This window comes from Marmota monax, unplaced genomic scaffold (assembly GCF_021218885.2).
Source record: "Marmota monax isolate L192 unplaced genomic scaffold, Marmota_monax_Labrador192_F-V1.1 WCK01_AAM20220418_F8-fsc00002, whole genome shotgun sequence".
In the NCBI taxonomy this organism is placed as follows: domain Eukaryota; kingdom Metazoa; phylum Chordata; class Mammalia; order Rodentia; family Sciuridae; genus Marmota; species Marmota monax.
The window spans coordinates 40,551,142-40,567,583 of NW_026693571.1; the positions used below are offsets into that span (position 1 = coordinate 40,551,142).

Below are 16,442 nucleotides of genomic sequence, written 5' to 3' on the forward strand. Positions count from 1 at the left end.
TACACCAAGGCCCCAGAACAGAACTGTACACCAGGAGGGCTCAGCTCCTACCACCAGATCTGCACAAGTGCTCATGATGCGGTTTAAGATTTAGCACTTTTGCTGACTCCAGTGAACCAGGGATCATTCCAACTCTCCACTCCCAGACCTTCAGGATGAAGCAGTGTAGCAGGGCAACACCTTGCTAATTATGTAACAGAACTGGCACATCCCGCTTGGTTAAATATACTCTGAAAATGAACTTTACCTGTTTCTTTTAAATTTTCAATGCAATACTAGAAAATGGTAACACGTGCCACTTGTGTTATGTTCCATGGGACGGCGACTGCTCTAGGGCTTTCTCCAAGAGAACAGTAACCAGCACTTCTGTTTCAGTACAGCTAGTCTTTCCTGAACTATCCTATCCCCCAATTCACATTTCTCCATTTGAGCCGTGGCAATATTCTGGGGGGTTTTGCCAAATGCATTCAATCCATATATTCCTTATATTTCTGTCATGGCAGCCTTTTTGAAAAGAGATGGAGATTGGAGGAGACAGAATGAGAGAATAAGACACTTGCCCAATTGCTGAGCCCAGCAGGCACCCACTGATGGCTTCGGCAGGTCACCATTTCCCTTTTGAGACACCCACTCCAAGGTCAGTTTCTGTATTTGATTTGGATTCTACAAAGTCAGACCTTTAATGTTTGCTCAACAAATGGCCAAGTGAACAATCTGCTTGTGGTGGCAGAACTGTCATGCAGGATCACTACTTAAATGACCCCTCACCTCCAGGCCTTGCTGCCTCTGGGTAAACAGGATGCCCCCAAACATCATGGGATTGATGCATTGTGGCTCTGGCTCTTGCCAATTCTGTGACCTTGGTCATGTTCCTCTGCTCCTTTATCACTTCATCCTTCTCTAGGTTTTTAAGGAATCAGCTACTTAAGGATGCTGGGTGGTGCTGCTGCGTCTGGTTTGTGCCACTTCCTGTCTGCATCCCCTCCTAGCAGGGGGTTGGCGCTGCACAGGAAGGGTCCCTCTTCCTGATACCAGGGGCTGGTGCTGCCCTGGCTGTCCTTTAGCAAATGTTGGTGAGCCTGGCAGCTTGAGGGAGGGAGCAACTCTTGGGCTCTGAGCAGGGTGGGGGCCTGCTCCCTCTACATTAGCTCTTCCCCAGCATGAATAAAAACACTCTGTGGAAAGCTATGAAAAAGGGTGCTCTTTAACCAGTCAGTGAGAAGACACAGGCAGAATGTTCTAGAACCATGCCTTATTAATCTGAAACTGCCTTCCTCCTGAAGTTTTTCCCTGCTATAGCTGTGAGCCTGGGAAACCCACCTGCACTTTATGACCAGCGTCTTGACCTGGAATGCCCAGAAATGATCATGCCACCTCGCCTATCAGCTCAGGTCATTTCTTCAGCAACTGGAACCAAGATGCAGAGCCAGGAGGAGGATTTCAAGCCCTGGGGTTGTAAAGCCTCTAGAAGCTGGGGGCAGAGGCAGGACCAAGGTCACTGGAGCAACAGGTGAGCAGACCTTCTGAGGGTACAGAAACCTGAGCCTTGCAGATGGCATTGCAGCTTTCGAGGCACCGAATGCAGCCCAGACAGTGGCCAGCACAGCCTGAGAGGGAGATGGGAGCCACACACAGAGTGGCTACCCTGCTCCACTCCCCCCATGAAGCATGACCTTCCTGCTACGGATTCGATTCCTGTACTGAGAACAGATGGCCTGTTTTTCTGGGAGCACCTGTGCTCACACAAACCAGCCAAGGGACATCTCCTCACCTTCTTCCCAAGCTTCCCTCTCCACCTGGTGATCAGACACTGGCGCCCGTGGAGGCCTCATCCAAGAGGGGTGCTTGGTTCTTACGTCCTTCCCAAGACACAGAAACCTCTGCCATCCTTGATGGCTTTTTCTGAAGAGGGAAGTATTTATTGCAGGGCAGGGACACTTGTAAGAAGGCAAAAAAATCTAACAATGAGAATAAACTACACACCCCTCACCCCAGCTTAGAAGATGAACAGGTAAAACAAATACACGGGTTATGTACAATCATTAAAAAGAGCAGAGTGGTGGAAAAGGAGGAAAAACTGCCAGCAGCCTTCCAGAAGGTTCGTATAGGATGTGGAGGAGCACCTTCCCACCCAGTCCTGGCTGTGCCTCAGGTGAGTGCCTCTGCTGTGGTTCCTGGCCGGCTCCTGATGAAAAAAGCTGATGAGAGGACACGTGGGGTGACTTTGGACCCCAGGTTTGCTGTGCTCCGCTAGGGGCTGGCTTGCTGAGGAGAGTGGACGACGTTGCGCACAGGTGCCCGGCCTGCTCCCAAAGACGAAGGCCATCTCATTCACATTTCCTAACACACCAGGGAGAAGTTGGGCAAAACCATGTCCCCTCAAGGGAAGATGTGACTTTCTGGGGTCCGTGTATGAATAAATAGCCCACCTGGTCTCAGGTGACCCAACGCTTCAAGCCGAACGGTCCGGTTGCTTCCTCGGGTACCTGAACGTCCTTCGCAAAGTCTAGAATTAGTGGCCAATGACCAGATTGTCCTCGTAGGTGTTCATTGCTTCTATCAGGAAGCCAATCCCCACCAGCCCCCCTCAGATAAGTATCATGTCACCTCTCACAAGACCATCAGGAAGGGACAAATGCAGGTCTGTGTCTTTTCTATGAAAAAGGGAGCACAGCACGCCAAGTGTCCTTGAAGAAGAGATCTCAAGGGGCTTGGTCATCCAAGTCCCCAAGTGCCTGAGATCCGCTGCATTCTGCCCGTGAAGCGGCGAGGTGCCCACCGCACCAAAACATGGACATTTCAACCCAGTCCCTCGGATGCCTTTTCGGGGCTGACATAGTCCACTCTGACAGAGTCCAGAGTGCAGGGCAAGGCCAAGCCCTGCACTGGCTGCAGCACGCCTGGCTCCTGGTCCCCAGGCAGCCCACGGAAGGTGCCAACAAACTTGGAGCAGTCAGAAGAGAGAGGCTCCCTCGGGGCAGGGCACAGCAAGGCTGGGCAGGAGCGGAGCCTTCCTGGCTTAGGACCCTCTGCAGGGGGCTCAGTCTCGGTGGCGACGCCAAGTTCCTACCCGCTCCCCGCCTGTGGCAGCGGCAGGAGAGGGGGATGAGGGAGATTCCGGAGGGGCAGGGGCCAGGGCTGCCGCAGGGGGCTCCTCGGCTGAGGGCGCGGCGGGCGGGTGCTCGGCGACAGGCCTGCTGCTGTCCTGACGGTGCTTGCTGCAGAAGATCTGCCCCTCCTTATCTAGAGCCGTGTTCTGGGGAGAAACGCAGAGACCACGTTACCCTGGCCCAGGCTCAGCTGCCACAGTCGGAGCACGACAGCATGCAGGGGGCCCAGGAGGAGAAGAGGAGAAGTAACCCAGTCTACCAGAGCCTAAAGAAGCGATGGTTTGGGGACACCTCCCCCCTCCCCAAGCCACTGCCAATGGCTTCTGGCCCTCTCACAACCCAGGCTGGTGGCCCAGGGAAAAGGCCACTCTGGTGCCATCCGGGTGCCCTGTGGTGGCACCTCTGTTCTGAGCCACACCCAAGTCCTGAGCATCACTGCTCAGGAGATTCCTGGGACACTCAGCAAACCCTCTAAGGCCACTCAGTCTTTGATGGATTACTTGTCTCAAGAAACTTCTCAAATGTCATAAATACTGCCCTATGACCTAAATGGCTGTGTCATCTCTAACAGGCCTGGAAATGTGATGGAGCAATCTCCTCCATATCTCCACACCTGCTCCTCTCCTCCACTAAGGGGGACTCTTCATCTTGTCACACCTCAGCGTTTCTAACCTGCCTCAATGCAGGAGCAGAGACCCAGCCACGGAATGGCATGGAGTCACTCTGCCCTCTGACCCCTCACTGGGACCCACCGTCCTCATCCCTTCATCCCCTGACTCAGTTCCAGTACTTCTTGCCTGCTTGTCTAGGGACGGCCATCAACCTGCCACCTCGGATTTTCCAAATGTGAGGGAGATGGCAGTTCTCAGGTGCCTTTAGCTAAAGGGGACAGTGATCCAGAGGCAGTTTATCACCTCGTGACTCGGACTCAACAGTTGGCTTTTCCAGAGCCCCGCAGCCACCTCCCGGGCCTCGGTGGAGCAGCACTAGCTTCCCCAGGACAGTCCCAGGACAGTCCCAGGACCGGGGAGCGGCAGGCGGGGCAAAGCCCAGGGGAAACCTGCTTCCAGCCCCCGAATCGGAGGCCAGGCCTCCCCCAAACCCGAAAACAGGCAGCAAACGCTGATTTTTTTCTACCATTAAGCATAGCACATTCCCGGGTGAAGAAAGCCACCCTACACCGTCCCGTTACTTCTCCTTTCCTCCTCCCGGGGCAGCACGTGAGCGGGGCAGCGGTGGCGGTGCGGTTAGTACGTACCGTGGCCCGGGACCTAGGCAGGGGGAGCAAGGCGGCGGCGGGAGCGCGAGAGAAGGGAGGAGAGAAGCGGGGACAGAAACCAGACTTACTTTCAACAGAAGCAACACGGTGGACAGTTTTGTCTACCTTAAACTAAGGAAGCAACCCCAGATGTCCCCCAGGGGCCCCCGGAAGGCGGCCACCCCACCCCCGCGGAGGAGGCGCTCCATGGGCCGGGCCTTTCTCCAGCCCCGGGCCCCTGCAGGCAGCAGGGTCCTTGTCATTCCCTTCTCTGCCACGAGATGGCCGCTGCTCATCTGAGGCTGGGATGAGACCCGGGATGAACAAAGAAGCCACCCCGCAGAATGCACTGTCCTTCCTTAAGCAGGCTGAGGACTAGTCACGAGGAAATGGACGTATACGCCCCAAACACAGTCCTCCCTGAAACCAGAGCCCTGCCCCATGTAATTATCTTCGCTTATCCAAAGGCTACCTGGCATCAGACCATCCTATTGATAAAAATTCAGCTTTGGAAATGTAGTTGGAGAAACACAAAAACACTGGTAAGATCCCTGTCGTGCCCTAAAGGACGCTCTTGCCCCTGAGGGAAAACAGCAGAACTACTGGAATCCTCCCTCGCACTCGCCAGCTTCTGATCAGGGAAGGATCAGGGAAGGCGGGCAGAGTGCAGAGCTGAGAAGTTTTCACGTCGTTTCCAGGGGCGTGCTTGGCTGGCAGGGAGGATGTCAGGAAGCACCTCATCAGGAGGAAGCTAAGGGCTGCCTGGGAGCACAGAGTCTGAGAAGCATGCGCGTGGAAGAGGGCCGAGAATTAGGAGCTGCTCTGAGGAAGCACAGCACATTGAATACCAGCATTCTGCTTCGGGATTTCCCACAGTCTCAACTGGGTAAAGGAGGAAACTCTGAGGTGCCTCTCAAACTGTCAAATCAAACTGTCAAATAAAATGCAGACAACAGCATCAGCTTTACTTCTTTCAGGTTTATTCACCAATTCCTATCCTAAAATCTTCTCAGTGGAGCCTCAGGCATCAACCCTGGGGGGATGGAGGGTCAGAAAACATTGGAGTGATGGGGCAGGAGGGTCCCGTCTGTAGTTGCACAATGATGCTAATGATTTAGCCACAAAACTCATACACCCCATTGCTACCATCATCTGTGTCTGCAAGAAACTATATTAGCTCATATATCCCAGTAATGAGGACATATGCATGCCAGGGAAAATCATTTTGTGGTTACTTTTTGACATAAAATGTGTTTAAAACTGCTCAGACGTGTGGTAATGGTGATGAAGATGAAGGCACAGAGCATCACACACGTCCCCCATACAACCATGCCCCAGGTCAGGTCCAGACTGGGCGAGGAAGACCAGGAGGCCTCCTCTTCCTGCCACTTTTGGGAATAAGCCAAAATTCACAGGCTGACTTTGGGCCACTGAGAATGGGTACTGCCAGGGACAAGCTTCATGGATCTCTCCTGTAGGTACTGAATGTGACAGTGCCATTCAGCAGTTCCTCAGAGCTGACAACCTGCAGAGTTGTGTGGGGAACACGGGGTTAGACAGGACCCTGCCAAAAAGCACAGAATGACCAGAGAGCATGCATGTCAACATGCAGCTTCCACAGTCACCACTGGAATTACAAATAAAGGGGTGGTGCATTCACACAAGCTTCTCTAGAGCTGAGAAGATTGATGTTTGACTGTTGAACTTCATCAGCAAACGGACAACCACCTTTGGTGAACCACATATAGGTTCTGTTTGCATCCTTATCCAGAACACAGGCTGCTCTGGGCCATAAGATAGAGCAGCCAATCATCCCAGAACCTAACTGACTCCTACTGGGCCCCTGAGTTGAAAGGTGACCCAGCAGATGATCACCTGATCACCGAGTGAATTCTGGGCACAGGGCTGTAGAGATTCTTCTTTCTAAATTATAAGGCTAATAACATAGTTATGTTGGTGCCAATGAATCTCTCTTAAGGTTTTTTCATTGCATGCCGACTATGCCAATTTTTTTTTTTTTTCAGTGCTGGGGAGGGACCCAGGTCCTCTCACTTCTAAACATGTGCCCTTCCACTGAACTGCATCCTTAGCCTGTGCACGCCAATTTTTAACATTTTTCTAAACTTTCCCAGAAGTAGCCTTATGACGTGAGCAGTGGCAAGGCTGCATGCTACTTATCCCACCCCTGATGCCAGCTCTCATGAGGGAGCCATGTGAAAAGCCTTTACACTGTCGGCTCAGTCGAGATGGCTCTTTCCAAAGCGTTTAAGTTGTAATTCTGTGATTGATCGACTCGGGTTTTCCAGGCTTTTGGCAAAATACTGTTAAAACTGCTAGGGGAAAAAACCGCAACTGCAGAGGCCGCCTGCATCTCTGGCATGGAACACTCTAAAGTCCTGCAAGTTGTCACAAGGCCCACGCTTTGTCTGGGGAAGGAGGGGACAGCACACTTCCCAGGGAAGCAGGGGGAACTGTGGGGACATACAGGGCCCCCAAGTGAAGGCAGCCTCCCCCGGGGAGAGGAGAGTGACAGGCCAGCAGGTGTTGGGACTGTGGTGGAGGACCTCAACCAGGACAGCAGAGCAGTTCCCATTCACAAGGGTGCATTGCACATATGTGCACACACGTGTGCTCATGTGTGTGTACTCTGCATCTTCCTACATCAAGTTCCTAGACTATAAGCTGCCGCGAGAAGCCACAGTCTTCCCTCCAGAGGGGAAGGAAACCAACAGAACCTTTCCCAGGGGAGAGGGGCTGCCCCTGAGGCTGGACAGCTGGTAGTGGGTGTACTGACCTCACTCAGTGTCTTCTGCCGTTACTTTCCTTTGGCTTCCCTTATCTTAATGTTACTTTTCACTTTTGTTTGTTGTATTTATTTATTTAGGTAAGCTTCCTTTAAAAACCTCTGGAAGCTGGGTGCAGTAACACATGCCTGTAATCCCAGCTACTCCACAGGGGGATCACAAGTTCCAGGTCCATCTCAGCAATTTAGTGAGAACCCGTCTCAAATAAAATGGGCAAAGGATGAAGCTCAGTGGTACAGCACCCCTGAGTTCAGTCCCCAGCATTAAAAAAAAAAAAAAGTGGAAAAAAAACCAACACAGTGATTCTTGTTACTTTGTAACATTTTACTAACCATGAAAAAAAATTTTTAAATGTTGTTCTGTAATTTCAAAAGCTCCCAAACTGTCTTTTACAAAACACAATTTTTAAAAAATCAAATTTGTCTACCTTTGACTCTTTTATCCCATAGAATAATCTATGTGTGAATCCTAGAGTAGGCCTTTGCTCACAATGCACACCCCATTGGGGCTGGAAATTTCTCTCTAAACAAGACAGGGAGACAAGGTGGAGGCTGCTGCCCAGGAGCTCCTGGCACCTGGACCCGTCAGTCTGGCTTCCTTGGCACCTGCAGGCACCACCCCCAGTGCCCAAGGCCTGGGAAGTTGAGTGCCCTCCATGTGTAAGCCCATCCTCACGTGAACATAGGAACGTGGAAGGCACCGACTTCCCAGCGAGCTGAGCTCTTGGCTCAGAGGACTCGAGGCCAGCTCAGCAGTCAGGCCAGATGCCATGGCTCCCTGTGGCAGATTCTGTGCCCCACTTACCATGATGACAGAAACCCCGGTGGTAGTGCTGCTCTGTTTGGGAAGCGCGTTATTAAAGTGCTGCTTTAGTTTACCTGTGACCTCAGCGTGCATGTTGTTCTCCTGGGAAGTGTCGTCCTGCAGAAAAGAAAAGAATCACAAACAGTGGTCTCTGATCCTCACATGGAAGCCGTCTTTCCTGTAGCAGTTACCACCCAACCAACCTCCTCTTCCTTAAATAGGCCCATCCTAGCCACAGGAGTAAGGGAACTAACTGTATCTTTCAAAAATTATTATTGGGGGCTGGGGTTGTAACCCAGTGGTAGAACACTTGCCTAGCATCCACGAGGCAATGGCTCGATCCTCAGCAACACACACACAATTATTGTTATGACTCCGAAATGTCATGCACTCAGAAAGACCCTAGACCATTCACTCCACTCCTGAGAACTAGAAAAGACCAAGGAGCCAGCACAGGTCTCCAATGCACAAGGAGGACAATCATTAGGCTTCCGAGACCCTCTTTCAAGGCACATAATTTAGCTTGATCCCTCCTATGGCAACATGGAAAACAATTCAATTTATCATTTTCATCAAGAACTCATGCCTGGCATGATGGTGCATGCCAATAGCTTCAGCTGCTCAGAAGGCTGAGCCAGGAGAATCTTTTGAGCCCAAAAGCTTGAAGCCAACCTTTTTTAAAAAAAAAGAAAGAAAAAAAAAGACAGTGGGAGGTTAGGAGCACGTGATCAGCATGCGTGAGGCCCTGGATTCAATCTCCAGCAACAAAACAACCAAAAGAAATTCATTTAATTATTCATCTTTATTGCTCACAAAAGATGTGGCATCTCAGCTACTTGGTTCAAGAGCCATGTCACTTAGTCCAGGAGAGCAGCCAGCAGGGTAGTAGAAGGAGGGCCCAGGGAGCCCCCAAGTCAACAAGAGCCCTTGGCTGTACATGAACTCTCTGGAGACTCCTACATTTACAATTTAGTTTGCTATGTTTACAATAAGCTCAGAGGAAATGCTAGTCTACATCACACACCTCCACCTGCCTCTGGAAGGGACTCAAACTCGCTGTCCCACAAGGGCTCTCCTATGACCATGTGGACACACCAATCACAGTCTGAACATGCTCATCTCTGGGGCAAATCCTGAAAACCCAGAACTACAGGAGGCAAGACCTACAAGGCTTCTGAGAACACTGCCAGCCTCCTCACTGTGAAGATGAGGAACTGAGGGCCAGAGGTTACCTGCCTAGGTTACTCACAGAGCAGGATCTAAGACTCTGGCACCCTGGTGTCAACTACCTTCTTCCAGAGAGCTCTCTGTATGCTACTTGCTCATTAGGAAAGGCAGGGATTCCAGATGCTGCAGAGCGTGCACACACAGTTTTGGTGTACAAAACAGAGCAAGGGGCAGACATCCATTCCCTGGGAAGGTGGGTACTTACTGACACCCAGGGGTGACTCAAGATTTGTCCCGCAGTACACCGAGCTTCAACGTTTACCTGAAGCATTTGACTTATTAATTCCTATAAAAAAAGAAAGAAGACCACAGAGAAGGAAAAAGGGGAAAATTTTCAGAATATAGAAACCTGAACTTGCACCAAGCGCTCCAGGGAACAGGCCACATAGCTGCTCAGAACTGAATGTGAAAGCCACACTCTTTGTGCCCACTAGGCATTTACCAGAGCCATCCACCTGTGTCACCGGCAGTGCAAGAGAAGGCTTCTCCCAGGCCTCCATGAAATCAAGATGTTCTCCCTAGGAGTTCTGGGTTGTTGTCACTCCACAGGGTCCTGCTGCAGTATTTGGTCCTTTTGCCAATTTAGCAAGACTTGTGAATTTATTCTTCTATTTTGATAGGCACCCACATAGTTCTTTTTTTTTTTTTTACTTTTTTTTTTTTTGGATATACATAATGGTAGAGTATATTTTGACATTCTACATACATGGAGTATAACTTCCCATTTTTATGGTTGTATATGATGGGGAGTCATACTGGTTGTGTATTCGTATGTGAACATGGGAAAGTTATGCCCAATTCATTCTACTATCATTCCTATTCCCATCCCTTCTCTCTTCCCTTCATTCCCCTTTGTCTAATCCAATGAACTTCTATTGTCCCCTCCCACCCCATATTTATTGTGTGTTATCATCCACATATATCAGAGAGAACATTTGGCCTTTGGTTTTTTGGGATTGGCTTATTTCGCTTAGCATGATACTCTCCAGTTCCATCCGTTTACCAGCAAATGCCATAATCTCATTCTTCTTTCTGGCTAATATTCCATTGTGTATTTATACCACATTTTCTTTATCCATTCATCTGTTGAAGGGCACCTAGATTGGTTCCATAGTTTGACTATTGTGAATTGAGCTGCTATAAATATTGATGTGGCTTTGTCACTGTAGTATTCTGATTTTAAGTCCTTTGGGTATATACTGAGGAGTGGGATAACTGGGTCAAACGGTGATTCCATTCCAAGTTTTGTGAGGAATCTCCATTCTGCTTTCTGGTGTGGTTGCACCAATTTGCAGTCCCACCAGCAATGTATGAATGAGTGTACCGTTTCTTCCAAATCCTCGCCAACATTTATTGTTAGCTGCCAATACATACTTTGTGAATTAATGAAAGAATGAATGTTTAGAGATTAGAGGAACAAGGTAGGCATGGTGGACCAGGAAGACAGTCAGTTAGGCTTTCAGCATTTGGTTAAGAACTTCAGGGACTTTACCACGGGGTGGTGGACTTAAAGAAGGACCATACATTAAAAATTGAAGAAGTCCTGGACCTACATGCCCCATGTTACAGGTGAGTACCCCATGACATAGTTCAACCCACAGAGTCAGGCCTAGACGGTACCTTGGCTGAATCTGTGATGTTATCCCAGTAGGGCGCTGGAAACTCCAGCTTCCCAGCCAAGATCTGGTCGAAGAGGTCTTCCTGGAGATTGTTCTCACTAAGTGACAAAGAAATGGGAGAAAAGTCAAGTCACCCAACAGTTTTTCAAAGAAATGCTCACGGGAAGTGGAGTCGGTCTCCCTGGCTTGGGCCTTTCATGTCTCAGTGTGTGTCACAACTGCAGTCACAATCTTTCCTTTTAGACAAGGAGACAAAGAGCATTTCTGCAGGCCTGGGAATAAGAGAAACAGACGATAACTTAAGAAATTCACTGAACGAATGCCGAGTTTCTGTTTGGGAAGATGAAAAAGTTCTGGAGATGATGGTAGGGATGGCTGCACAATGAGAGTCCTCTGTGCCACTACCCCATACACTTAAAGATGGTTAAGATGGAGGCCATGTACCTGTCATCCCAGCTGTGAGGGAGGCTGAGGAAGGAGGCTCACTGGAGCCCACAGGTTTAAGATCAGCTTGGGCAACACAAAGAGACCCTGCCTGGATGAGTGGAGTGGGGACAGTTAGAATGTCAAATTCAATCTCATGGAGATTTACCACAATAAAAAAATGAATCAGAAAAAAAAAAAACGGAATCTACAAGTGATGGAAATTTTCATTTCAAGAAAAAATGAAAACAAAAACCAGTCCTCACTTCTCTCTCATGGCGGAGTAGAGAAGCAGCAAACCTGAGTCAGATACATGTGACTGTCCTCTTTCTGTTTCTAATAAAACAGCAAAGATCAGTGAAACAGCTGACCTATGGAAAAGTCGAGGGAGCGCAGAATCTGGATCCAACATCCATGACTGAATCAGCTCCCCCACTAAGACCTGACTCTCTCTCAGACCCCAAGGAAGAGCCTCCCCCAGGAGGCACCTGAGATTACACAGACCCAGCAAACCCGCCTTGGCGGCTCCCAGGTGGGCATCCCCCGCAAGCCCCTGTGCAGAGGGTCCCACCCCACAGGTGCACGCTATGCACAGTGCTACCTGATGAAGAAATGACGCGAGTTTCAGATGAAGGCACCAGGAAATGTGAACACACTAGTGGGAAAGTCTGAGGCTCTTGGCAATTTCTTGGCAGCCACAGTGCTGTGGGCACACAGATGGCTGGAGTGAGGGATAGAGGGAGGGACAAGTCTTTCTCTTTCTGGGACCATTACTGGGCCCCATCAGAAAATTCAGAATGGGTGTCTGGGACCAAGCTCAACGTCCAGGAGTGGAAGCTGTACTTTCGGCAAGTGTGTGGCATTTCCCGGAACTTCTCCACCCAGCCTTCAGGGTTTTGCTCTCAGAGAGGGACAAAGACAAATGCGGTATCCCTAGATGTAGATGGTTTATGGCAGTGTCTAGAGACAAATTCTAGGGCTCTGTGATGATAAGGCAGCCTCGTTTTTGTTCTATTTAAAAAAAGAAGAGTTTGCGAGCTTTGTGAAGACCTGGGCTCTGAACCACACCCAGCCTGATGGACATCTGCGGGTCCACGCAGCCTGGACAAAGGCACGGCGAGAAGGTCAGGCTGGACAGCCAGGCATGGGAGAGACCCTCCCTCTTGCCTGAAGAGAGACCTTCTTCGGGGACACACAGATTTCCTTGTAGGTTGTAGGTTTCTTTCTTTCACTGTTTCATCCCTACGACTACACTCAGCTCAACACCCCTTTCACAATGAGTGAAGAACACACAGAGGGACACAATGAGGTTTTACAGGAGCCTTCAGAAAACCAGAGGACAACAGACCGTGTTAGGAGAAGACAGAAAAAAAATGATCATCTATTTCTGAAATTTTTCCTTCAAGCTCTTCCTCCTTATTCCACTCATCTCACCTTGATTTCCTTGCAATCTCAAATAGCCTATGTTCTGTCAATCTGTTTAGCTTTCTTGTTGTTCATAAGTAACTGGACGCTGTCAGTAGGACTGTGGCACTTGGAGATTTCACCCAAGTCAACAAACAAAACCCTGGGGCATCTCTGCAACTAGAGCAGGAGGGACCTCAAAGCATGACCCGCAAGAGCTGTAGCACCCACTGGAAGAAGAGAAAACCAAAGATAACCCATCAGCTACTCTGAACCCACACTGGATGTATTGTCACACTCTGCCACCTGGCTGAGATGTTTCTGGCACTTTTTAATTCTAAAACAACACAGCCCTTGGAAGCAGGTGCTGGATGTTGAAAACTGACCAGTAAGAAAAACCTCAAAACAACAAGAGAGTCAGTGCACACCCCTTGTCCAGGGACAAGTCATCCCCGGTCAGACAAGGCAAGGCGGGCCACAACTGACGTCCCAGGGCCTCAGTTAGGGAGTGAAGAGAAACATCAAGAACCTTGTTCTGCCCTACGAATACTTCTTGTCAGTGGCCCTAAGAACAGATTTGCCTAGGCAGCAACGGAAATTTGGAGTGCTCTCAAAAACCAATCTCCTTCCTAGTACAGATGAATCTGAGTGAAAAAAAAGAGTGGAGGAGAACACGTCTTCAAACCAGAGCTAAACCCTAAAACCTCGGAAAAAGAAAGAATGAGAGACTTGGTGGTCAGAGACGCTGAAACTGGAAATTCCAAATAACAATTTCAGCTCAGAAGTTTTAGGTTTAAGTTGCCTTCTGAATGAAGCAAAAAAATAAAATATTGATATATTTGTTTAAAGAACTTTTACTTCAGGTACAAATTTATGTAGATAATCTATTTTACACCATAATCATATATCTTTTGAGTTCCCAATTCCATAACATTCCATATACTTTTTTACACTATAACGATAGGAAATCTACTTACAACATCTCTGTATGCTGTACAGAGGTTCTGTAACTAGTGTTTAATAGCACAGACTGTTTCGACACAATGACATGGAGGAGGGAAAGCATCTTCTTTAACTTTGGAAGAGGGCTCCCTGGGGCTGTTGGGGTCGGCTTCTGCATAGCAGGGCAGCTTTCAGTGTAGCCAACCGATTCTCATTAGCCAAGGTCACGTCTAGATCCCACAAAGAAGCTGCTGCCCACTGGGTAGCCATCCATAAGCACATACTGCTCCATTCGAGTTTCAATTGTTAAGTAAAAAAAAAAAAAAGGCAGCAAACCCCCAGACCAAGGACCCACCCAGGCTGCACTGGTGACTGTAAACACTAGAGGGAGTCGTGAGCACACATTCCTGTAAACCTGATCCCCAGGGTCCTTCCCTGCGGATCTCCACTTGTCTAGCCTCCAGGTAAATAGCTGCAAAGAGCCCCAGGACCACCTGCTACCAAAATTGGCTCCTCTTCTGCATTAGACTAGTTCTCACTCAATGGGTTGTCACTAAAACCAGCCAGGGCCCAGGATGACTGTAAAAATGGCCAGGAATATGTTGCCCTCGTTCTGACAGACTCACTTTCTTCACTTTCCCCCACATTTACTCCAGAATTAGCTACTAGAATTGATTTGATCAATAGTGACAAGGGTGAGGTGAGCAGAGACTGGGAAAGGGACAGGGAGGTAGAACTCATCTTCTCTCTGGCTGCTTCTGGGAATCCTGCCTCCAACATCATGAGAAGCCAAGGCCAGCCCAGTGGATGATGAAAAGGCATGTGGCCAGGTCATCTCTGTTGTCCCAGCGGACATCCAGCCCACTATCAGGCACATGAGTGAGGCCACGCTAGACCACCACGTCCCACCATGTCAGTACAGAACCACCTAATCAACCCACAGAATTGTTTCACACCCCTAACTGTGGAGTGGTTACTTGGCAAAAGCTAACTACCGGGTGCACTAATCCTATAGCCCATGAAACCCACCTGAGCATGACCTTGAAGGAAGACCATGATGTTGATGGCTAGATGGACAGACTGTCCTCCTATAAAACCCTCTCATACCTCAAGGTCCCACTCCACTGTTCCATCTTGCTTTCAACATTTTATGATTTCTAGCCCTCAACTAAGCATGTCCTCAAGCTTTAGTCTTCTTGATCAATATTTCTGTGATGTAGGTTTCTAGACCATAAAACTCTCAAAGCAAAGACTGACATCTCTGTGTCAATCTTCTGCTGATGGCAAAAAAAAAAAAAAAAAAAATACTGTTTAACTTAGTTAAAACCTTTCAACTTTTCTGTATGCTTGAAAGTTTTCATATTCAAATGAGAGAAAAGATAAACCTATTTTTCTCTTACTGACCCAAGACAACACTATAAACACCAAGACCAAATTCTGGTGTCTCCCCAAAATTCATATGTTGAAACTGATCCCCAATGTGATGGCATAAGGAGGTAGGAGGTGACAGATCACAAAGGCAAAGCCTTCATGAATGGGGTTAGTGTCCTGGTAAAGGATCCTAGAGAGCCCCCCTTTCCTTTCTGCTATGTGAAGGTGCAGGGAGAAAATGGCTATCTATAAACAGAAGGTGTTCCCCCAACAGACACCAAATCTGCTGGTGCCTTCATCTTGGACTTCCTGTCTCCATAACTGGGAAGATTAATTTCCATTGCTTCTAAGCTACCCAAACTGGGGCATTTTGTTACAGCAGCAGGAACAGACTTAAACATACCACAGTCACAGGGATTAGGCTCTGCCCCCACTTTATTCCCAGCACTTAGAAGAGTGGCTGCCTTACAGCAGTTATTCAACAAATGAATCTAAAATGATTAAAGGGATTAAAATAAAAACAACACTCAAGGAAACAGAAGAAAATCAAATGTGTATTGTGAGATAAACTTTGGCTTCAAAGTCATTCATTTGCTCCAGAGAGAGAAATGACACTGACCAGAAGAGCTGCAGCCAAGCCCCTCACTTTTGCCAGGACCCAGGCTGCTAGGTGAAGGGTGCAAAGCCCTGGACCGTCATCTGTGGCCACCTCCACTCCACCAGGGGAGGCATGTGGTGGTCAGGAGCTCATTCTCAGGCATGCTGATGCCAAAAGTTACTTGTGATTCTACTTCTTAACTGAATAGCATGTGAAGGGCTAAAATGAATATAAAAAGAGAGTGCCTGTTTCTATAAGAACAAAGTTGAAAACTTTGTAAAGATTATACAAAAAGTGAACTGTTTAAGAAAAAACTATCAAATTAAGTAAAAGTGACCATTATTGACAACTGGGGGTAAAAGTCTACCTGGAAGGATTCAGCTACTTCACAAGGAATTTTATGTTGTACTCTTATTTAAAAAGACTGAGAAACTAGAAATCGTAGACCCTGAATTATGGATATACTGTATGAAAGAATGGCCACAGAAACTCAGGACCATACGCAAAGCAGAGGCCTTGCCTCTTATCTGAAGTGTGGTCAGGCTAGGCTGTAGTTAGAGCGGGTACTCGGCATGTATGAAGTCCAACTCCTAAAACAAAACAAAACAAACCAACAAAAAAGGTGTGGTCAATGAATACACATTGGCAACACTGGCAGGCTGTAAATTAAGATGAAAAAGTGAAAGATGCATTTACAATGTTTAACATTTTTATTGGCCAACCAGTTTCTGATCCCAACTGCCAGGAATAAAGCATCCAAGAATGTATAATCCCAATAGAGCCACCCAAAGCACCACTGACCTTCGGAATGGTGGGAATCCACATAGAAGTATGTACGTGATCACACCAGCCGCCCAAATGTCCACCTTCAGGCCATAGCTG

General features: G+C 48.4%; 1 protein-coding gene across 11 annotated transcripts in view; it reads right to left on the reverse strand.

Annotated features, from left to right (window-relative positions):
- Positions 1–1,893: 1,893 nt before the first annotated feature.
- Dclk2 (doublecortin like kinase 2) overlaps positions 1,894–16,442 on the reverse strand; it is a 148,772-nt gene continuing 134,223 nt past the window's right edge. For 4 of the 11 annotated variants that reach the window (XM_058583932.1, XM_058583931.1, XM_046459038.2 and 1 more), the window contains 5 exons: positions 16,362–16,439; positions 10,824–10,920; positions 9,409–9,489; positions 7,977–8,093; positions 1,894–3,256 (listed from right to left, as the gene is read on the reverse strand). In XM_058583932.1, coding sequence (XP_058439915.1) covers positions 3,041–3,256; positions 7,977–8,093; positions 9,409–9,489; positions 10,824–10,920; positions 16,362–16,439 — 589 coding nt within the window. In that variant the 3' untranslated portion in view covers positions 1,894–3,040. Of the gene's footprint in view, positions 3,257–4,556; positions 5,300–7,475; positions 8,094–9,408; positions 9,490–10,823; positions 10,921–16,361; positions 16,440–16,442 lie in introns of those variants that run through there. The other 7 variants (XM_058583930.1, XM_058583929.1, XM_058583928.1 and 4 more) reach the window with 4 other exon arrangements.